Genomic DNA, 23,929 nt, shown 5'->3' on the forward strand with positions numbered 1-23,929 from the left:
ACCTGCAGTGCGAGCATCCCATATGGACACCAGCTCAAGTCCTGGCTGCTCCACTTCCAATCCAGCTCTCTGGAAAGTAGTGGAGGATGGCCCAAGTCCTTGGGCCCCTGCACCCGTGTGGGAGACCCGGAGGAAGCTCCTGGCTCCTGGCTTTCGATCGGCACAGCTCCAGCTGTTGTGGGCACTTGGGGAGTGAACCAGTAGATGGAAGACCTCTCTCTCTCTGTCTCTCTCTCTCTCTCTCTTTCTCTCTCTCTCTCCCTCTCTGCAACTCTTCATTTCAAATAAATAAATAAATCTAAAAAAGAAGAAAATGGATCTTTGATCATTATACCCATTTTAAAGATGATGAAACTGAGATGGAGAAGACTGACGATTTGTGTGAGATTGCAGCATTTAGGGGCAGATGAGCACTAGAACCCCAGTCTCCTGACCACCCCCATTTGACATTGATTCTTTGGACTGGACAACCTCCCCTGCTCTGCCAGCTTGCTGAGTTCCAGGCTGGTGGTAAGAGCATAAACCAAGGGGGTATGGACACCAGGCACAGAAAGGATGTGATTGTGTCTCTAATTGTCAGTCTCTGTGCCAAACTGATTTTTGAGACATTATATGATTTTCTTTTTTTTTTAACTTTTATTTAATGAATATAAATTTCCAAAGTACGATTTATGGATTACAATGGCTTCCCCCACATACCGTCCCTCCCACCCACTACCCTCCCCTTTCCCACTCCCTCTCCCCTTCCATTCACATCAAGATTCATTTTCGATTATCTTAATATACAGAAGATCAGCTTAGTATACATTAAGTAAGGATTTCTTTTTTTTTTTCTTTTTCTTTTTTTCTTTTTTTTTTTTTTTATCTTTTATTTAATGAATATAAATTTCCAAAGTACGTCTCATGGGTTACAATGGCTTTCCCCCCCATACCGTCCCTCCCACCCACCACCCTCCCCTTTCCCACTCCCTCTCCCCTTCCATTCACATCAAGATTCATTTTCGATTATCTTAGTATACAGAAGATCAGCTTAGTATACCTTAAGTAAGGATTTCAACAGTTTGTTCCCACACAGAAACATAAAGTGAAAAATAATAGATGATTTTTTTTTAAATGATGATGAAATCAGATCAGACCTATTGTCATGTTTAATCCCAGTGAGAGTCAAGTTGGGAATTGATAGTTTCTTTTTTTTTTTTTTAACAGAAGATCAGTTTAGTGTACATTAAGTAAAGATTTCAATCGTTTGCACCCCCATAGAAACACAAAGTGAAATATACTGTTTGAGTACTCGTTATAGCATTAAGCTTCAGTGTACAGCACATTAAGGACAGAGATCCTACATGAGGAGTAAGTGCACAGTGACTCCTGTTGTTGACTTTACAAATTGACACTCCTGTTTATGGCATCAGTAATCTCGCTATGCTCCGGTCATGAGTTTCCAAGGCTATGGAAGCCCTCTGAGTTCTCCGATTCTTATCTTGTTTAGACAAGGTCATAGTCAAAGTGGAGGTTCTCTCCTCCCTTCAGAGAAAGGTACCTCCTTCTTTGAAGACCTGTTCTTTCCACTGGGATCTCACTCGCAGAGATCTTTTGCCAGAGTGTCTTGGCTTTCCATGCCTGAAATACTCTCATGGGCTTTTCAGCCAGATCCGAATGCCTTTAGGGCTGATTCTGAGGCCAGAGTGCTATTTAGGACATCTGCCATTCTATGAGTCTGCTGAGTATCTCACTTCCCATGTTGGATCACTCTCCCCTTTATTTATTCTATCGGTTAGTGTTAGCAGGTACTAGACTTGTTTATGTGCTCCCTTTGACTCTTAGTCCTTTCATTATGATCAATTGTGAACTGAAATTGATCACTTGGAATAGTGAGATGGCATTGGTACATGCCACCTTGATGGGATTGAATTGAAATCCCCTGGTATGTTTTTAACTCTACCATTTGGGGCAAGTCAGCTTGAGCATGTCCCAAATTATACATCTCTTCCCTCCCCTCTCTTATTCCCACTCTTATGTTTAACAGGGATCACATTTCAGTTAAATTTCAACACTTAAGAATAACTGTGTATTAATTACAGAATTAAACCAGTCATATTAAGTAGAACAGACAAAAAAACTACTAAGAGGGATAATGTATTAAGTTGTTCATTAACAGTCAGGGCTATGCTGATCAAGTCACCGTTTCCCATAGAGTCCGTTTCACTTCAGGAGGTTTCCTTTTTGGTGTTCAGTCAGTTGTCACCGATCAGGGAGAACATATGGTATTTGTCCCTTTGGGACTGGCTTAGTTCACTCAGCATGATATGTTCCAGATTCCTCCATTTTGTTGCAAATGACTGGATTTCGTTGTTTCTTACTGCGGTATAGTATTCTAAAGAGTACATATCCCATAATTTCTTTATCCAATCTACCGTTGATGGGCATTTAGGTCGGTTCCAGGTCTTAGCTATTGTGAATTGTGCTGCAATAAACATTAGGCTGCAGACCGCTTTTTTGTTTGCCAATTTAAATTCCTTTGGGTAAATTCCAAGGAGTGGGATGGCTGGGTCGAACGGTAGGGTTATCTTCAGGTTTCTGAGGAATCTCCAGACTGACTTCCATAGTGGCTTGACCAGTTTACATTCCCACCAACAGTGGGTTAGTGTCCCTTTTTCCCCACATCCTCGCCAGCATCTGTTGTTGGTAGATTTCTGAATGTGAGCCATTCTAACCGGGGTGAGGTGAAACCTCATTGTGGTTTTGATTTGCATTTCCCTGATTACTAATGACCTTGAACATTTTTTCATGTGCCTGTTGGCCATTTGGATTTCCTCTTTTGAAAAATGTCTATTGAGGTCCTTGGCCCATCTCTTAAGTGGGTTGTTGGTTTTGTTTTTGTGGAGTTTCTTGATCTCTGGTTATTAACCCTTTATCTGTTGCATAGTTTGCAAATATTTTTTCCCATTCTGTCGGTTGTCTCTTCACTCTCCTGACTGTTTCTTTTGCAGTACAGAAACTTCTCAATTTGATGCAATCCCAATAGTTAATTTTGGCTTTGACTGCCTGTGCCTCCCGGGTCTTTTCCAGAAACTCTTTGCCTGTGCCAATATCTTGAAGGGTTTCTCCAATGTTCTCTAGTAACTTGATGGTGTCAGGTCGTAGATTTAGGTCTTTAATCCATGTTGAGTGGATTTTTGTGTAAGGTGTAAGGTAGGGGTCTTGCTTCATGATTCTGCACGTGGAAATCCAGTTTTCCCAGCACCATTTATTGAATAGACTGTCCTTGCTCCAGGAATTGGTTTTAGATCCTTGATCAAATATAAGTTGGCTGTAGATGTTTGGGTTGATTTCTGGTGTTTCAATTCTGTTCCATTGGTCTATCCATCTGTTTCTGTACCAGTACCATGCTGTTTTGATTACAACTGCCCTGTAGTATGTCCTAAAATCTGGTATTGTGATGCCTCCGGCTTTGTTTTTGTTGTACAAGATTGCTTTAGCTATTCGAGGTCTCTTGTGCCTCCATATAAATTTCAGCACCAATTTTTCCAGATCTGAGAAGAAGGTCTTCGGTATCTTGATTGGTATTGCATTGAATTTATAAATTGCTTTTGGGAGAATGGACATTTTGATGATATTGATTCTTCCAATCCATGAGCATGGAAGATTTTTCCATTTCTTGGTATCCTCTTCTATTTCTTTCTTTAAGGTTTTGTAATTTTCATCGTAGAGATCTTTAACGTCCTTGGTTAAGTTTATTCCAAGGTATTTGATTGTTTTTGTAGCTATTGTGAATGGGATTGATCTTAGAAGTTCTTCCTCAGCCATGGCATTGTCTGTGTATACAAAGGTTGTTGATTTTTGTGCATGGATTTTATACCCTGCTACTTTGCCAAAATCTTCTATGAGTTCCAATAGTCTCTTAGTAGAGTTCTTTGGGTCTCCTAAATAAAGAATCATGTCATCTGCAAAGAGGGATAGTTAGACTTCTTCCTTCCCAATTTGTATCCCTTTAATTTCTTTTTCTTGCCTAATAGCTCTGGCTAGAACCTCCAGAACTATATTGAATAGCAGTGGTGAGAGTGGACATCCCTGTCTGGTACCAGATCTCAGTGGAAATGCTTCCAACTTTTCCCCATTCAATAGGATGTTGGCTGTGGGTTTTTCATAGATTGCTTTGATTGTATTGAGGAATGTTCCTTCCAAACCCAGTTTGCTTAGAGTTTTCATCATGAACGGGTGTTGTATTTTATCAAATGCTTTCTCGGCATCTATTGAGATAATCATATGGTTTTTCTTCTGCAGTTTGTTAATGTGGTGTATCACATTGATTGTCTTGCGCACATTAAACCATCCCTGCATACCAGGGATAAATCCCACTTGGTCTGGGTGGATGATCTTTCTGATGTGTTGTTGCATACTATTGGCGAGAATTTTATTGAGGATTTTTGCATCTATGTTCTTCAGGGATAATGGTCTGTAATTCTCTTTCAGTGCTGCATCTTTTTCCAGCTTAGGAATTAAGGTGATGCTGGCTTCATAGAAAGAATTTGGGAGGATTCCCTCTTCTTCGATTGTTCTGAATAGTTTGAGAAGAATTGGAGTTAGTTCTTCTTTAAATGTCTGGTAGAATTCAGCAGTGAATCCATCTGGTCCTGGGCTTTTCTTTGTTGGGAGGGCCTTTATTACTGTTTCAATTTCTGTCTCAGTTATGGGTCTGTTTAGGTTTTCGATGTCTTCCTGGTTCCATTTAGGTAGGTTGCATGTGTCCAGGAATCTATCCATTTCTGATAGGTTTCCCTGTTTGCTGGCATACAAGTCCTTGTAGTAATTTCTGATGATTCTTTTTATTTCTGTGGTGTCTGTTGTTACATTTCCTTTTTCATCTCTGATTTTATTGATTTGGGTCTTTTCTCTTCTTTTTTTAGTTAGTTGGCCCAATGGGGTGTCAATTTTGTTTATTTTTTCAAAAAACCAGCTCCTCGTTTGGCTGATTTTTTGTAATGTTTTTCTTGATTCAATCCTGTTGATTTCTTCTCTGATTTTAATTATTTCTCTTCTCCTACTAGATTTGGGTCTGGTTTGCTGTAGGTTTTCTAGATCCTTGAGGTGAATTGAAAGCTCATCTATTTGGTGCCTTTCCAATTTCTTGATGTAGGCACCTATTGATATAAACTTTCCTCTTAACACTGCTTTTGCTGCGTCCCATAAGTTTTGGTATGTTGTGTTGTTATCCTCATTTACTTCCAGAAAGTTTTTGATTTCTCTTTTGATTTCTTCTATGACCCATTGTTCATTCAGGAGCATGTTGTTCAATCTCCATGTGTTTGCATATGCTCTAGGGATTCCTGAGTTGCTAATTTCCAACTTCATTCCTTTATGGTCTGAGAAGCTGCATGGTATGATTCTAATTCTTTTGAATTTGCTGAGACTTGCTTTATGGCCTAGTATGTGGTCAATCCTAGAGAAGGTTCCATGTACTGCTGAGAAGAATGTAAAGTCTTTAGCTGTAGGATTGAAAGTTCTGTATATATCTGTTAGATCCATTTGGGCTATAGTGTCATTTAAATCTACTGTATCCTTGTTGATCTTCTGTCCTATTGATCTGTCTATTTCTGAGAGTGGAGTATTGAAGTCCCCCAGTACTATTGTATTGGGGTCTAAGTCTCCCTTTAAGTCCGTTAACAAGTCTTTTAGATAAACTGGTGCCCTGTAGTTAGGTGCATATACATTGATAATTGTTATATCTTCCTGTTGAATTGATCCCTTAATCATTATGTAGTGTCCCTCTTTGTCTCTCTTAACGGTTTTTGTGGTAAAGTTTATGTTGTCTGAAATTAAGATGGCTACGCCTGCTCTTTTTTCATTTCTGTTGGCATGGTATATCTTTTTCCAGCCTTTCACTTTCAGTCTGTATGGATCCTTGTTGGAAAGATGAGTTTCTTGTAAGCAGCAAATAGATGGGTTTTGTTCCGTAACCCAATCAGCCAATCGGTGTCTTTTAACTGGACAGTTCAGGCCATTCATGTTCAATGTGACTAATGATAAGTGGTAACTTTGCCCTGCCATTTGCCAAAGATAAGTTCTAATATATGCTTTGAATTCCCTGTGATCTTTTGCTGTGAGCTTTCCTTCCTTGGTTTCCTTCCTTTACCTTCTTTCATATTGATGACCGTGTTTCTTTGTTTCTGTGTGTAACACATCTTTAAGCATCTTTTGCAGGGCTGGACGAGTGGCAACAAATTCTTTCAATTTCTGTTTGCTATGAAAAGTCTTTATTTCACCTTCATTCACAAATGATAGCTTTGCAGGATATAATATTCTGGGCTGGCAGTTTTTCTCTCTTAGTACCTGGGCTATATCTCGCCATTCCCTTCTAGCTTGTAGAGTTTCTGATGAGAAGTCAGCTGTGAGTCTGATTGGAGATCCTCTGAGAGTAATCTGACGTTTCTCTCTTGCACATTTTAGGATCTTTTCTTTATGTTTCACTGTGGAGAGTTTAATTACAACGTGTCGTGGTGAGGATCTCTTTTGGTCGTGTTTATTAGGGGTTCTGTGAGCTTCCTGTACTAGGATTTCTCTGTCCTTCTCCAAACCTGGGAAATTTTCTACTAATATCTCACTAAAAAGGCCTTCTAATCCTTTCTCCCTCTCCATGCCTTCAGGAACTCCTAGAACCCGAATGTTGGGTTTTTTAAAAGTATCCTGAAGATTCCCGACAATATGTTTTAGATTCCTAATTTCTTCTTCTTTTCTTTGGTCTGACTGTATCCTTTCCTGTTCTCTGTCTTCTAAGTCTGATATTCTCTCTTCTGCTTCACCCATTCTGTTTGTAAGGCTCTCTATTGTGTTTTTCATTTGATCTATTGAATTCTTCACTTCAGTCACTATCCCAGTTTCCTTTTGTACTAGTTGTTTCGTTTCATTTTGATTCCTCCTTAATATTTCATTTTCACGAGAGAGATTTTCTATCTTGTCCATTAAGGCTTTATGTAGTTCAAGAATTTGTTTTTGAGAACTTCTTAATGTTCTTATCAATTTTTTGAGATCTGCTTCTTGCATTTCTTCTATATCATCATCCTCATAATCTTGAATTGGGGTGTCTTTTTCATTTGAGGGCTTCATGGTGACTTCCTTGTTTTTATTACCTTGGTTTTTGCGTTTGTTATTTGGCATATTGGAGATATTTGGTTTCTTCACTGTGGTGCTTTTTCTTGTTATACTATGACTCTAGATTAAGTGGACTATCTGTTTTTGATGGAGCCTTAGGGCTTGAGATGGGTGTGGCCTGAGAGCTCTGTTTGGTGTGCCAAAGGTGACACTCCCAGGTTAGGCGTGGTAAACCTCTCTCTCTCTCTCTCTCTCTTTTTTTTTTGATTCAAAAGGGAAGTTATTCTGCACAGCTGAACGAAGTTGGAGGTAGTTAGCAGGCAAATGATATACCCACAGGAACCAGAGATCAGAAGCTCTTTCCCAAGGACCACACAGGGAATCTCTTCGGCCCTCAGAGTGGGCTCAAATTCTCCTTCAGTCTCCCACTGGGTTGCCAAAGTTACGGAATTGTAGCGTCTCTGGAGAGTGCTCACGTGAATTCTGTGAGTTCTCTCCCCCACCGTCTCTTTTTTCACAGTCTCAGTTCAGTAGCACCACAAATTTACTAGGTCCTAATCTCCTGTTAATTTGCCCCGCCCAGAGTCAGGTTTTTCTGCTAGGCTCAGGGCCGATGCAGACCTGAGGTCGCTCTGCTTATGACGTATGTCCAAGATGGCGCCTGCTCTTTGTCTTGCTCGCCCTTGAGAGGTCAGCGGAGAGAGAGAAACCCATGTCCGTACCAGTCACCTCTCTCTCTCTTCCAGTTAGCCTGGTGAAGTCCCCCCCCCCGGGGGGTCGTTCCCTCTAGTCTCCTCTCTCCGCTTGCCTGCCGGTGTCTCGGGCTATTGAGGTTCGGCTCACCTCGCGTTCCAGTGGCTCGGTCCCGCAGCTCGGCTTGCGCAGCTCGGTCCCGCGGCTCGGCTTCCGCGGCTCGGTCCCGCGGCTCGGCTTCCGCGCGGTGGGCGACCTTGTTCTCCCAGTAGGTCCTCCGATTCACGACCACTCAATCCCGAAGGGTTTCCTCTCGTGTTCCAGTGGCTCGGTCCCGTGGCTCGGCTTGCGCAGCTCGGTCCCGCGGCTCGGCTTCTGCGGCTCGGTCCCGCAGCTCGGCTTCCGCGTGGTGGGCGACCTTGTTCTCCCAGTAGGTCCTCCGATTCACTACCACTCAATCCAGAAGGGTTTCCTCTGCAATATTATCCTGGTTCTTTTTTCTGAGGCTACCGTAACTCCCCTTTTATTAAACTAAATTTTCCCGGACTATCGGTGCGCGCCCTTACTATTCTGCCATCTTGGCTCCGCCCCTATTATATGATTTTCATCCAATAAAATAACAAATTAAGAATCCACTAGAGTTTAACAGATCTTCTTAAAATATTTGACTTGTTTTCCTCAAATTCATGATTTAATATTTTAATACAGCTATTTAATCATTTCTAAAGAGCATTAAAAATGGGTTGCCACTTTCTTAGTCTACTTGCAACTTAATTCCTGTTAAAATTTCAGAACCACTTTTGTTCTGATCCCAGACATCTTGTTGACTATGAGTCTATTAGTAAGCAATCCTGTTATTTTAGTGTGGGATTTATCTTCTTATTCTTGTCACCAGTAATGAAGAGAAAAGCAGATTGGTATATTCTTCATTCAAAAACAGCTATTTTTAAAAAAGATTTATTTACAGAGAGAGAAGGAGAAACAGAGGGAGACAGAGAGAGTGATCTTCCATTCACTGATTCACTCCCCAAATGGCCTCAATGACTGGCGCTGGGGCAGGCCAAAGCCAGGAGCCTAGAACTCTCTCTGGGTCTCCCACATGGGTGGCGGGGCCCAAAGTACATGGACCATCCTCGGCTGCTTTCCCAGGCACAGTAGCAGAGAACTGGATCAGAAATGGAGCAGCCCATGGACACAAACCAGTGTCCAGACGGGATGCTGGCATTGCAGGCAGCAACATGACTACTGCCAGGGAGAGGCTCCTGCTGACCCTGGCCAGCCCGGCAGTCACATGCAAATGAGTTCTTATTATCTGTGACAGTAATATAAGCAAACCAAGAAACCACATCTAGAAAAAGAAAACAGATTCACGTATTAATAATATTTATCTTTGGATGGAAAGACTATGCTGGCTTTTTTCTGCTCCTTTTTGTTTTTCTGTAATTTCCAGACTTTATCTAGCAAAGACTTTCATACTAATGAAATCAAAAGCTTTAGTTTTGAAATTTATGACAAATAAAAATGGGTAGTAAAATAGTATATATGCCCCAGTCAGTTGTCTATTTTGTTTGTTTACAACGAACATCCCAAGATATGCATTGCAGAAGCGAGAGAAGGTTAGTTCTGACTCTGGGGTACATTTCAGAAGAAATACTCATTTTTCCCACATCAAGGTATTACCAGCTGAGTGCTGCTAGGAAAGGAAACTGATGAAGCTTCACTCCTCTGGACCACAAAGCACTCCTCGGGTGAAGGCCTGGGGGCTTGCCACTGACCTTTCTCGGAAAAGGAGCTGATCCTGGGGGCTGGGAGTTCTGGAATGCTGGGAGGTGGCAAATGACTCCCGGTAGCAGTCAGCATCCCCTTGGTTCCTGGGTGAGCGCTTTCCAAACTTACTGGAGTCTAAAGGTGATGGTGATCTTCTCCTTAGAATAATCCGTTCATCTGGCTCTTTGATAACCTAAGTGACAGTTATGCATTATTCTTTAGCTGTGGTATTGCTTTTTTGGTTTTGTTTAATTTAGAGCTGGGGTAGGGTGGGGATAAGATGATAGAATATATGCCCAGAGATCTTCAAATCAAAGAAGGGCTGGACTAGAGACTATTAAACACAAATGCTCAGGAATCAAAGTCAAGGGGAAAATAACAAAGTCCATACATCTGCAAAATAAACTCATGGTTTGAACTTTGATTTCTGAGGGTTGGAGATGACTGGGCCTAGAACAGATAAAATTTTTAACAAAATATTTAAATTATATGCCACAAGAAGCATAGTATGCTTAATTCTCTTTACATGCATCTATTCTCATATAGTAACAGACTTTTGACCCTTCACTTTGACAAACCAATCAAACTTGGAGAACAAGTTATTTACCACTTCTACATTTACAGATATTCGATTACAGAAAAAGCATTGAATATCACTATTTTTTTTTATTTGACAGGCAGAGTTAGACAGAGAGAGAGAGAGACAGAGAGAAAGGTCTTCCTTTTCCGTTGGTTCATTCCCTCAATGGCGCGCTGTGCCGATCCGAAGCCAGGAGCCAGGTGCCTCCTCCTGGTCTCCCATGCACTTGGGCCATCCTCCACTGCCCTCCTGGGCCACAGCAGAGAGGAGGAGCAACCTGGACTAGAACCCGGCACCCATATTGGATGCCGGCGCTGCAGGCGGAGGATTAACCAAGCGAGCCATGGTGCTGGCCTGAATATTACTACTGATAAAACAGGTATTGGGCCTACAAACACCCTCCTTGGCAATTCACCTTACAAATGAAAAGAGCTTTACAGTAGAGGAGCAGACCAGTGAAACCCAAAGTAATAGTGGAGCCTGAGCACCCCTTTGCATAAACTCTAATTAAACTGAAGCACTAGCTATACACATATATTTCCCACTGCCAATTGGAGAAGGCACAATACATGACTTAAGATAGCTGGAAATAAATCATTTTACAAATGCTACTTCTAAAATTACCTTTACGTTAGCTGCAAGGCTGCCAAGAGAAGAAGCTAGAAGAAAGAGGAACAGATGTTTCAATGACTCATTAATACCAGTTAGCCCTAGAACTGCTGTTACAATTATTCCACAGCAGTACAAAAATTTCAAGCATTAAAAACTTAAATGCTCCCTTATAAATTATACTGTCATTTTTAAGTCTCCCTGGGGTCACAGAAATTCTGTCTTTGAGTTTTTCTGTCCTCTTGTCATCAACAATGAGGTTATGTTTAATGACAGCACACATGAAAAGGAGGAGAGTAAAAGCAAGTCCAAAGTGAAGCAACAAGTTCAATAACTCATAAACAGCTTGCAAAACTCATATTTGCCCAGGTTCCCAGAGCCTATGTGGATCTAATACAAGTTGAGTACCCCCTATCCAAAATTCTTGGGACAAGAAGTATTTCAGATTTTAGATTCTGTTGCATTTTAGAATATCTGCATATATATAATGTGATATCTTGGGGATGAGATTCAAGTCTAAGCATGAAATTCATTTATGTTTCATATATACCTTTTACACATAGCCTGAAGGTAATTTTGCGCAATATTTTTAGTGTACTTGCATTTTGACTGTGAGCTGCCACATGACAGGTGTGGAATTTTCCACTTGTGACATCTGTTGATGTTCAAAAATTTTCAGATTTTGGATTAGAGATGCTCAATCTTCATAAAATTCCTACACTTTGCCTCCTCTGCCATTCTCTTTGGTTTTTGTGGAATCCTAGTTATGCAGAATCTCTTACATATATTTGCCCAAGGGAGACATAAATGTTAAATTGAGACACTGAATACATAAGAGCTTAGAGAAACCAAACATGGCAAAAGTCGAAATCATTTTCTAAATAATCATAAAATGACAGATCAAATGACAGAATGAGAAGGATGACTACAAAGTGAAGTAGTAATTACACACAGAGGAAATCATTATTAAATTTGATTTTTCCAGGTTAGAAAAAAATCTTTTTGAAATGAGTAACTTGGAAGGCTTCCCCCAGTGTGAATGGCACTTACACAGTGACAAGGGATTTTTCCTTGACTGCTGATTCCCCCATACCACTGGCAGTAAAAAGGAAGACACAAAAAGGGACTTAAAGCCTGGTAATTTTCATATCCTCTGGACCCATACATATGCAGGCGTCTGTCTTGTCCAAGCTGCCCTCATCAATCCCAACCCAAGCTGGACAGAGAAGCAGCAACACTATATATATTTTCAGCGATAGCCACAAGTCTGGTCTGTGGCCTAGCAAGCCCTTGCTTGCAACATTCGCCTTCCCAGGGACTTGCCTTTGCTCCTAGCTTCTCAAAGTGTAAGCCATGGACCAGCAGCACCAGCATCACCTGGAAATTTATAAGAAAAGGAGGATCCCACCCCAGCCCAGCCCTACTGAATCAGAATCTGCAGTGTCACAAGATCCCCAGGTGATTCAAATGTGTGTTCAAGTTGGAGAAGCATTGGTTTATTCTACCTTAGGCCTGGATGAGTGAGCTGACCTGTGACCTAAGCAAAGGTCTGGTTTGAAAGCTACAGAGATTCCAAGGATCTGAGCCCAGAGGTCTGAACGTCTTCTCTAAAAGTAGGTATGCCAAAAATGTGGTGTGTGACCTCTACACACATTGTAACCTCTCTGGAACCTTAGTTCTCCACCTGGCAGGGTTAAGAAAAGACAGAGGCCAATGTGCTGTATGAGTTTCTTCATACTCAAGCCAGCATTAAGCCCAACTTGTCCTCCCCAAGAAAGAACACTGACTGTTGTTTCATTTCCCTATAATAGTAAAGCAAGTGGTGCTCTATAGGCTTCGTGATTTTCAATTCAAAGAACTTAAATTAAATGGCAGAAGTGATGAAGCACTTTTGGCTTCAAACTTTATTCTATGTCCTTGGTCAGCTGCAGTCAAACAGTACTGGCTTGAGTTGTCACAAGAGACACTGCAGCCCCTTAAAAGTATAAATCTTTAAATCTCTGATAGGGAACTTATTGTAAGGGGTGGCACAACTCTAGTCCTACCAGGACACAAGGGAATGGGTCACCATCAATCCTTTCTAGCCAGGACACATGGGAATGTGTTACCACTAACCTTTTCTAACCTAAGAGGGTTTTGTTCCCCCAAAGAAACCTTTTATTTAATGAGTACAAATTTTATAAGTACAACTTTAGGAATAGAGTGATTCTTCCTACCTTACCTGCCCTGCCACCCCACCTCCTCCTCCCTCTCCCATACCCAGTCCCATTCTCCATTAAGATCATTTTCAATTACCTTTATACACATAAGAACAACTCTATACTAAGTAAAGATTTCAACAATCTGCACACACATGCATAAAAAAAACTGTTTGAGAACAAGTTTTACAGTTAATTCTTATAATACAACTCATTGAGGACAGAAGTCCTGCATGGGAAGTGCACAATGACTCCTGCTGTTAATTTAACAATTAAGACTCTTATGTATGACATCAGTGATCACCAGAGGCTCTTGACATGGAAGCCTTTGGAATCCACAGGCTCCATCAGTATTTAGACAAGACCATAAGCAAAGTGGAAGTTCTCTCCTCCCTTCAGAGAAAAGCACACCCTTCTTTGATGGCCAATTCTTTCTACTGGGGTCTCTCTCACAGAGATCCTTCATGTGGGACATTTTTTTTTACCATAGTGTCTTTGGCTTTTCATGCCTGAAATGCTCTCATGGACTTTTCAGCCAGACCAGAATGCTTTAAGGGCTGATTCTGAGGTCAGAGTGATTTTTTTTAATATTTACTTATTTATTTATTTGCAAGTCAGAGTTACACAGACAGAGAAGAAGAGACAGAGAGAGAGAGAGAGGTCTTCCATCTGCTGGTTTACTCCCCAGTTGGCCACAATGGCCAGAATTGCGCCAATCTGATGCCAGGAGCCAGGAGCTTCTTACGGATCTCCCATGTGGGTGCAGGGGCCCAAGAACTTGGGCCATTTTCTACTGCTTTCCCAGGCCATAGCAGAGAGCTGGATCAGAAGTGGAGCAGCCAGGACTTGAACCGGTGCACATATTGGATACCAGCACTGCAGGTGGCGGCTTTACCTACTAAGCCACAGCGCCAGTCCCCAGAGTGCTATGTAAAGCAGTTGTCATTCTATAAGTCTGCTGTGTGGACTGCTTCCCACGTTGGAACATTCTCTCCTTTTTAATTCTATCTATTATTATTACCAGATACTTGATTTTATTTATATGATCCCTTTAACACTTAATCCTATCCATATGATTTTTTTTTTTTTTTTTTTTTTGGCAGGGAGAGTTAGACAGTGAGAGAAAGAGAGACGGAGAAAAAGGTCTTCCTTTTCCATTGGTTCACCCCCCAAATGGCTGCCACGGCCAGCACGCTGCACTGATCTGAAGCCAGGAGCCAGGAGCTTCCTCCTGGTCTCCCATGCAGGTGCAGGGCCCAAGCACCTGGGCCATCCTCCACTGCACTCCCAGGCCACAGCAGAGAGCTGGACTGGAAGAGGAGCAACCGGGACAGAATCCGGCACCCCAACCGGAACTAGAACCTGGTGTGCCGGCACCACAGGCAGAGGACTAGCCAAGTGAGCCGCGTCACCGGTCCATATGATCAATTTAACACTTAACATGGTCACTTTAACACTTAAGATGGCATTTTTACCACTCAGCTTAATGGGATTTGGGCTCCGATGGCAAATTTTTAAACTGTACTCTTAGAAGTAAGTCCATAGGAATGTATGTAGAACTATACCGCTTTACAGTTACAAACTTCTTCCTTCTCTTATCCCCACTCCTATTTTTTACTGAGAACTATTTTCAATTGACTTTATACACATGATTAACTCTATGTTGAGTACAGTAAACAGTATGAAGAAGAGAAAAAAAAAAACTTCCTCAACAGTCAAGACAAGAGCTGTTCAAGTCATTCAAGTCATTGTTTCTTAAAGTATCAATTTCACTTCTACAGATTACCTTTTAGATACTCTATTAGTTATCATAGATCAGGGAGAATATATGGTATTTGTCCCTTTGAGACTGGTTTATATCACTAAGTACGATGTTTTCCAGATTAGCCCAAGAGTTTTAAAGAAGTGCATGAATGCCTGAACTTCACTGCCATGACCTTAGCTATTGATATGGTTCATATAATTTTCAGTCATAAGGTAAATACTTCCAAAGGAGACTGTAACCTAGTAATTCTTAACATGTGGTCCTAGGACCTCCCCAGGACCCTAAGATCTTTTAGGAGATCTGCAAGGTCACACAGTTTCCATAATGAAACTAAAACATGATTTGCCTTTTGCACTCTCATTCTCTCGTGACTGTACAAGGAAGTTTACCAAAAACTACAATAACATGTCATAACCCGACCATTCTGATGGCTAATAGAATATGTGCTAGTGGTGTTTTTTTTTTCATTTTTAAATTTTTAATTTAGACAATCTCCATATCAACAAAAGTTCTTTGGGGTTCTCAGTAATATATAAGAATGAAACTTCTTTAAAAGCTTGAAACCCCCCACCTTAACCTAACTGCTTCAAATAAAGCTGGCTCCCCTCCTTGCTGACACAGAATCTGATAAGTCAAATGTTACTGTCTCCTAATATCCATTAATCTCCTGCTCTTTCCCAACCACAGCTCATGTCAAGAGCCTCTGGTGGTTGGGTTTGTTAGCTGTCAGTGGTGCCTTTGCAAAGAGTTCACACCAGGACAAGCTGCTCTCTACTTTGCCAAGCCAGCTAGGAACCAGTGCAATGTCTGATTAGCAATACTACTCAGAACAATCTGTACTACAGGAGTTCTCAAAAGAACACCTTTGCAGCTGACTCTGCTCCAAGGGAACATGGCCTTGGAAATCTCCACAGCTGGAGGGTACTTAAGAAGCAGCCTCACAGTTTCCAAAGTAACCCATGATTCCTCAGAATGAAAGAAAAGTAGGACATGTTGGTTTCCATATTATCTATACAGGAGTAACAAGAAACTCAAGTACCTCTTCTCATTGGAAATGGAAAATTTGAAAACTCAGCTTTTCTTCTAGATTTCCGTGAATAATGCTCTGAATTATTCTCACCAAAGGGTTTTGCACTGTCCACCTGAAAAATAAAGAAATAAGACTTTAATCCATTGTAGTTTGTATTATCCTTTCCTTGTTACCCATAATGCCTTTCTCCCCTGAAATTACCTGTTCTACAGGTTAGAAAAGGGAAGGTTAGTAAACAACCTAAACTCAGCCTCTGAGTACATGACATGTTATATGATTTAGGAGAAACTATGGACCATGTTAACCGAGTCTAGAACACAAGAATATGAGCTAAACATTAACATAAGGAACCAAAGTGGACACAAATCATATTTTGACAATTTGCAAGGACTGAACTCTAAAAGAGAACAAGTGAAGCATTATTTTGGAATCTTTTCAATCAGAATAGTTTCACATTCCTGCACAGCAGAAGCTGTGCTGGCCCAGGCACAGCCCTTCCTCATAGCAGGGAATGGCCACCAGGAGACACTGCAGTCTTCCACTTTCCCTTCCACTCCATGTCCACATTCTTGAAAAAAGAATAGTATTAACTCCAGATTTTTCTAAAGAAAAGTTGGGTGACATTATCTACAAACACGTCAAAACATCTGAAATAGAGATTCATCCAAAATATGTACAACACAAAGTTGCTGGATTTTTTTACCTTACTTATTTCTGTTATTTTTTTTCATTTTAATAAGAGGTTATAATACTACATTTCATTCTACTTCAAGAAATATGCAGATTGCAATCTACAGTCTTGGCTACATCACACCTCTCAATTCTATTTCTTCCACTTAAGGAAACATCAACTAGCATCAGAAAATCTGGCTAAATAAAAAAGTTAATATATAAAATCACTTATAAAAGAACTTGGCACACTGAAATAGCTGTTTAAGCAAGTATTAAATAAAATAATATAAGAAATTTCCTTCAAAAATCTAACAAGATTTTAAAGGTTACTTAGTCCATAAGGTTTGGACTAAAGTTGTATTTTACAAAAATGTACACACAGAATGAAATAAATACACTGTTCAGCAAAATCAAATTAACAGTATTTTTATGAGCCATATTTAGAGACTGTTATATTTTTGCCAATTAGCTTTAACCAAGCCACCAAGAAGAAAACAGCTGTTCTGTATCTGTAGATGGAATTACCTATAGACAGATAGCAGTTCTGCAGTTTCCAAACAACTCTGTTCTACCTACAGATCAGATCTGTACTGTCACCTCATCAGCACCTTGACTTTGAGACTTTATACCAGACATTTCATAGCCTGTGTCAAACATACAAACATCATCACTGTCACTGTAAGCCAAAATACCAACTTAATGACACTATCAATAGTTAACAATCTGGAGAATGAAACATCACCAAGAACAAAAAATGGTATTCATAAAGAGTATGAAATGATACAGACAAAAAATGCTTTCAATATAATGTTAACTGAAATGCACTGGAAAGCCAGTCAACTTGATGGAAAAAATAAAGCTTGTGAATATTTTTTTTAAAAAGATGACAAAATACCTCAAATTAATGACTTTCTGCTGGTGAGAATATGGACAATTTTTTCTTGAACTTTTCCATATTTCCCATTACTTTTATAGCACAGTAGTAAAAGAAATTTTAAGAAAACTCAAAGGACTAGACTGAGTTGATTTTTTAAAACTTTGAGAGGGAGAGAGAGAGACAGAGATACAGCCCCCATCTGCTGGTTCACTCCCCAGATGCCCTCAACAACTGGGATCTCGCTGAGGGCCAATGCTGGGAGCCAGAAATACAATCCAGGTCTCCCACATGGGTAGCAGGAATCCAATTATTCAAGTCATCACCACTGTCATACAGGGCCTGCATTGGTAGGAAGCTGAAGTGAGGAGCTAGAGCCAGGAATAGAACCCAGGCACATCCATATTGGACACAGATGTCTTAAAATGACACCTTTTTTAAATATTCAGTTATTTATTTGAAAGGCAGTTACAGAGAGTGAGAAGCAGAGTCGGGGTTGGGGGGAGGGGATCTTCTATCTTCTGGTTCACTTCCTGTCGCTCCCCCTCTTCGCGGAGGAACGACACAGGACCCTGCGCTGTTCTTTTGTCTGCTTGGCCCTTCCCGGGTTTGCTGCTGGTTCTTCCTGGGTTGGCTACCATCCCTTCCACCTCCGTGGAAGGGCGGTTCCCCCTGCCACTTTCCCCACTTCCGCAGGGAAGCGGCACACCGCCGGCCGGCTCTCTCGGGGGCTGCTCAGGTGTTCCTTCAGATAGATGTTCTGGTGCATGTTGTCTCTCTCCTCCTTTATAGTCCTCTTCCACCAATCCCAACTCTGCTACCCACACGCCGAGCACGCTGCTCTCCTGCAATCAGGAGCAAGATCAGCTCCTGCAGCTCAGTCAATCAAATTGGCGAGAGGCAGCTGCGTAGAAGCTGTTTACTCCTCTCCCAGCGCCATACTGTGGGAGAGCAGATGCATAGAATAAGTCTTAATTTGAGTAACTTAGTCTAGTCCAAGTTGCTCCCCACAACTTCCCAAATGAACTCAACAGCCAGGGCTAGGCCAGGCCAAAATGAGCCTTTTTGTTGTTGTTGTTATATAGTTTTTTTTTTATTTAATAAATATGAATTTACAAAGTGCAACTTGTGTATTGTTGTGGCTTCCCCCCCCCCACAACCTCCCTCCCTCCCGTGGCCCTCCCCTCTCCCACTCCCTCTCCCATCCTGCCCTTCATCGAGTTTCATTTTCAATTACCTTTATATACTGAAGATCAACTTAGTATATACTAAGCAAGGATTTCAACAGATTGTACTCACACAACCGCACAAGGTATAGGGTATTGTTCGACTAGTAGTGTTGTTTTTAAGTTTCATAGTAAAACACATTAAGGACAGAGATCCTATGTGGGGAGCATGTACCCAGTGACTCCCGTTGTTTAATTAACAATTGGCACTCTTATTTTTGACGTCAGCAATCACCCAAGAGTCTTGCTATGAGATGTCTAGGCTATGGAAGCCCCTTGAGTTCACCGACTCTGAACTTGTTTAGTCAAGGCCATATCACAGTGGAGGTTCCTTCCTCCCTTCAGAGAAAGGCGCCTCTCTCCTTGATGGCCTGTTCCTTCCGCTAGGTTCTTGTTCACCAGGATCTTTCATTTAGATTGTTTTTTGCCACCGTGTCATGGCTTTCCATGCCTGTGAGACTCTCATGGACCTTTTAGCCAGATCCGAATGTTCCAAGGGTTGATTCTGAGGCAGGAGTGCTGCCATTCTATGAGTCTGCTGTGTGTCCTGTTTCCCTGCAGGATCACTCTCTCCCTTTTAATTCTATCCTTCGTTATTTGCTTACACTGGTCTTATTTGTGAAATCTCATCAACACTTAACCTATCTTTTTGATCGGTTGTGTATTTATACTTATCACTTTACCAAGTGCGCTGGCATTGGTACCTGCCTCCTTGGTAAGACTGAATTGAAATCCCCTGTCAAATTTCTAGTTCCACCATTGGAGGTAAGTCCGAGTAAGCATGTGCCAACCTATATATCGCCTCCCTCTCTTATTCCCACTCCTATGTTTAACAGAGATCACTTTTCTGTTAATTTTAAATGCCTAAGAATATTGTGCATAGATTACAGAGTTCAACCAGTGGTCTTATGTAGAACAAACAGAGTAACAACAACAACAACAACAAAAATACTAAAAGGAATAAAATAGTAGGTTGTTCCTCAACAGTCAAGACAAGGGCTGATCATGTCATTGTCTCTCAGTGTCCATTTCACTTCAATGGGTATCATTTTAGATGCTTGTTTAGTTGCCATCGATCAGGGAGAACATATGATATTTGTCCCTTTTGGACTGGCTTATTTCATTCAGCATGATGTTTTCCAGCTTCCTCCATTTTGTTGTAAATGCCCGGATTTCATTGTTTTTTACTGCTGTATAGTGTTCCATAGAGTACATATCCCATAGTTTCTTTATCCAGTCATCAGTTGATGGACATTTAGGATGATTCCATGTGTTAGCTACTGTGAATTGAGCTGCAACAAATATTGAGGTGCAAATGGCTCTTTTTTCTGCCCTTTAATTCCATTTGGGTATATTCCAAGGGGTGGGATGGCTGGGTCCTGTGGTAGTGCTATATTCAGGTTTCTGAGGACTCTTCAAACTGTGTTCCATAGTGGCTTTACCAGTTTGCATTCCAACGAACAATGGATTAGTGTCCCTTTTTCCCCACATCCTCGCCAGCATCTGTTGTTGGTTGATTTCTGTATGTAAGCCAATCTAACCGGAGTGAGGTGAAACCTCATTGTGGTTTTGATCTGCATTTCCCTGATGGCTAGGGATCCTGAACATTTTTTCATGTGTCTGTTGGCCATTTGGATTTCCTATTTTGAAAAATGTCTGTTAAGGTCCTTGGCCCATTTTTTTATTGGGTTGTTTTGATTCTGTGGTGTTTTTTGATCATTGTGTAGATTCTAGTTGTTAATCCTTTATCTGTTGTGTGGTTTGTGAATAACGTCTCCCATTCTGTTGGTTGCCTCTTCGCTTTCCTGACTGTTTCCTTTGCTGTTAAGAAACTCTTCAATTTGAGGTAATCCCATTTGTTTATTTTATCTTTGATTACCCGTGCCTGTGGGGTCTTCTCCAGGAATTCTTCGCCTGTTCCAATATCTTGAAGGTTTTCCCCTATGCTCTCAATTAGTTTCATGGTGTCGTGGCGTGTCTCTAGTTCTTTGATCCATGTTGAGTGGATTTTTGTAAAAGGTGTAAGGTAGGGGTCTTGCTTCATACTTCGACATGAGGACATCCAGTTTAACCAGCACTATTTGTTGAAGAGGCTGTCCTTGTTCCAGAGGTTGGTTTTAGGTCCTTTGTCAAATATGAGTTGGTTATAGATGTTTGGATCGATCTCCGGTGTTTCTATTCTGTTCCATTGTTCTATCCATCTGTTTTTGTACCAGTACCAGGCTGTTTTGATTATAACTGCCCTGTAGTATGTCTTGAAGTCTGGAATTGTGATGCCTCTGGCTTTGTTTTTATTGTAAAGGATTGCTTTAGCTATTCTCGGTCTCCTGTTTCTCCATATGAATTTCAGCATCGTTTTTTCTAGGTCTTTGAAGAATGACTTTGGTATTTTGATTGGTATTGCATTGAACTTGTAAATTGCTTTTGGGAGAATGGACATTTTGATAATATTGATTCTTCCAATCCATGAGCATGGCAGGTTTTTCCTTTTTTGTGTGTGTCTTCTTCTATTTCTTTCTTTAATGTTTTGTAATTTTCATCATAGAGGTCTTTGACCTCCTTGGTTAAATTTATTCCAAGGTACTTGACTGTTTTTGTGGCTACTGTGAATGGGATTGATATTAGAAGTTCTTCCTCGACCCTGGCATTGTCTGTGTATAAAGGCTGTTGATTTCTGAGCGTTGATTTTGTATCCTGCTACTTTACCAAACTCTTCTATGAGTTTCAATAGTCTCTAATAGGAGTTTATCGGGTCCCCTATATATAGTATCATGTCATCTGCAAATAGGGATAGTTTAACTTCCTCCTTTCCCATTTGTATCCCTTTAATTTCTTTTTCTTGCCTGATGGCCCTGGCTAACACTTCTAGGACTATATTGAATAGCAATGGTGAGAGTGGGCATCCCTGTCTGGTGCCAGTTTTCAATGGTAATGCCTCCAACTTTTCCCCATTCAATATGATGCTGGCCATTGGTTTATCATAGACTGCCTTAATTGTGTTGAGGAATGTTCCTTGTAACCCCAATGTGCTTAGAGTTTTCATCATGAAAGGGTGTTGTATTTTGTCAAATGCTTTCTCTGCATCTATTGAGATAATCATATGATTTTTGTTTCTCAACTTATTAATGTGATGTATTACATTGATTGACTTTCGAATATTGAACCATCCCTGCATACCAGGGATAAATCCCACTTGGTCTGGGTGAATGATCTTTCTGACGTGCAGCTGGATTCGGTTTGCCAGAATTTTGCTGAGTATTTTTGCATCTATGTTCATCAGGGAGATAGGTCTGTAGTTTTCTTTCTCTGTTGTGTCTTTTCCGGGCTTAGGAATTAAGGTGATATTGGCTTCGTAGAAAGAATTTGGGAGGATTCCCCCCCTTCCAATTGTTTTGAATAACTTGAGAAGAACTGGGGTTAGTTGTTCTCTAAATGTCTGGTAAAATTCGGCGGTGAAGCCATCTGTCCTGGGCTCTTCTTTTTCGATAGTGTGTTTATTACTGAATCAATTTCTTCCATGGTTATGGGTCTGTTTAGATTTTCTATATCTTCATGGCTCAGTTTAGGAAGGTTGTTATGTTTACAGGAATCTATCCATTTCTTCCTGGTTCCCCAATTTGTTAGCATACATCTCTTTGTAGTGGTTTTTGATAATTCTTTTTATTTCTGTTGTGTCTGTTGTTACATTTCCATTACTATCTTTGATTTTACAGATTTGGGTCTTCTCTCTCCTTTTTTTGGTTAGTTGGGCCAATGGTGTGTCGATTTTGTTTATTTTTTCAAAGAACCAGCTCCTGGTTTTGTTGATCTTTTTTTGTTTTGTTTTGTTTCAATTCTGTTTATTTCTTCTCTAATCTTTAGTATTTCTTTTCTCCTTCCGGATTTGGGCTTGATTTGCTGCTGTTTTTCTAAATCCTTGAGACGCATGGAGAGTTCATTTGTTTGGTTCCTTTCCAGCTTCTTGATGTAGGCACCAATTGCTATAAACTTTCCTCTTAGCACTGCTTTTGCTGTGTCCCACAGGTTTTGATAGGTTGTGTTATCATTTTCACATTACACCGTTTGACTGAATCTTGTAGGTCTCCGACCATATTTTTTAATTTTTTAATTTCTTCTTCCTGCGTTTGAACTGACTGTATTATTTCTGGAAGTTTGTCTTCGAATTCTGATATTCGCTCTTCTATTTCATCTGTTCGATTTCTGAGGGATTCCACGGTGTTTTTTATATGGTCAATTGAGGTTTTCATTTCTAGTATTTCATTCTGGCTTCTCTTTAGGATCTCTAATCCTTGGGCTTGCTTTTCGTTCAGCTCTCGACACTGTTTCTCATTATTTCTAAGTAATCTGATTGTTAATTTTCTGAATTCTTTTTCTGGCATAGTTTCAAATTCTCCTTCTTCTTCAGCCTCTGTTATGGTTGGTTTAGCCTGCTCCATTGGTGAGTTTATATGTTCTTCTATATTCTTATTGTGGGTTTTGTTTTGTTTTTTGGCATTCCGTCTGGCAGGTTTTTCAGGTTGATTTCCCTCTGCTATCAGCTGCTGTGAGTCTGTACCAATATCCAGTGTAAGCAGGCTGCTCTGCCTTCTAGACTTTATATTTTACTCATTTATTTATTTATTTATTTATTTATTTTTTTAAACTTTTATTTAATGCATATAAATTTCCAAAGTACGACTTATGGATTACAATGGCTTTCCCCCCATACCGTCCCTCCCACCCACACCCCTCCCCTTTCCCACTCCCTCTCCCCTTCCATTCACATCAAGATTCATTTTCGATTATCTTAATATACAGAAGATCAGCTTAGTATACATTAAGTATGGATTTCAACAGTTTGCTCCCACACAGAAACATAAAGTGAAAAATAATAGATGATTTTTTAAAATGATGATGAAATCAGATCAGACCTATTGTCATGTTTAATCCCAGTGAGAGTCAAGTTGGGAATTGATAATTTCTTTTTTTTTTTTTTTTTTTTTTTTACAGAGGATCAGTTTAGTATGCATTAAGTAAGGATTTCAACAGTTTGCACCCCCATAGAAACACAAAGTGAAATATATTGTTTGAGTACTCGTTATAGCATTAAATCTCAATGTACAGCACATTAAGGACAGAGATCCTACATGAGGAGTAAGTGCACAGTGACTCCTGTTGTTGACTTTACCAATTGACACTCCTGTCTATGGCATCAGTAATCTCCCTATGCTCCAGTCATGAGTTTCCAAGGCTATGGAAGCCCTTGAGTTCTCTGATTCTTATCTTGTTTAGACAAGCTCATAGTCAAAGTGGAGGTTCTCTCCTCCCTTCAGAGAAAGGTACCTCCTTCTTTGATGACCTGTTCTTTCCACTGGGATCTCACTCGCAGAGATCTTTTGCCAGAGTGTCTTGGCTTTCCATGCCTGAAATACTCTCATGAGCTTTTC

General features: G+C 40.6%; 1 protein-coding gene across 33 annotated transcripts in view; it reads right to left on the reverse strand.

Annotated features, from left to right (window-relative positions):
• The window catches only part of SPATA6L (spermatogenesis associated 6 like), a 110,018-nt gene that overhangs the window by 11,651 nt on the left and 74,438 nt on the right, over nucleotides 1-23,929 (reverse strand). For 30 of the 33 annotated variants that reach the window (XM_089337376.1, XM_089299106.1, XM_089337358.1 and 27 more), the window contains 3 exons: nucleotides 15,741-15,843; nucleotides 10,754-10,788; nucleotides 9,558-9,742 (listed from right to left, as the gene is read on the reverse strand). In XM_089337376.1, coding sequence (XP_089193502.1) covers nucleotides 9,558-9,742; nucleotides 10,754-10,788; nucleotides 15,741-15,843 — 323 coding nt within the window. Of the gene's footprint in view, nucleotides 1-9,557; nucleotides 9,743-10,753; nucleotides 10,789-15,740; nucleotides 15,844-18,050; nucleotides 18,219-23,929 lie in introns of those variants that run through there. The other 3 variants (XR_016210185.1, XR_016237394.1, XM_089299101.1) reach the window with 2 other exon arrangements.

Source organism: Oryctolagus cuniculus, chromosome 1 (assembly GCF_051225735.1).
Source record: "Oryctolagus cuniculus isolate XC-2025 breed Fujian yellow rabbit chromosome 1, ASM5122573v1, whole genome shotgun sequence".
NCBI classification, from domain to species: domain Eukaryota; kingdom Metazoa; phylum Chordata; class Mammalia; order Lagomorpha; family Leporidae; genus Oryctolagus; species Oryctolagus cuniculus.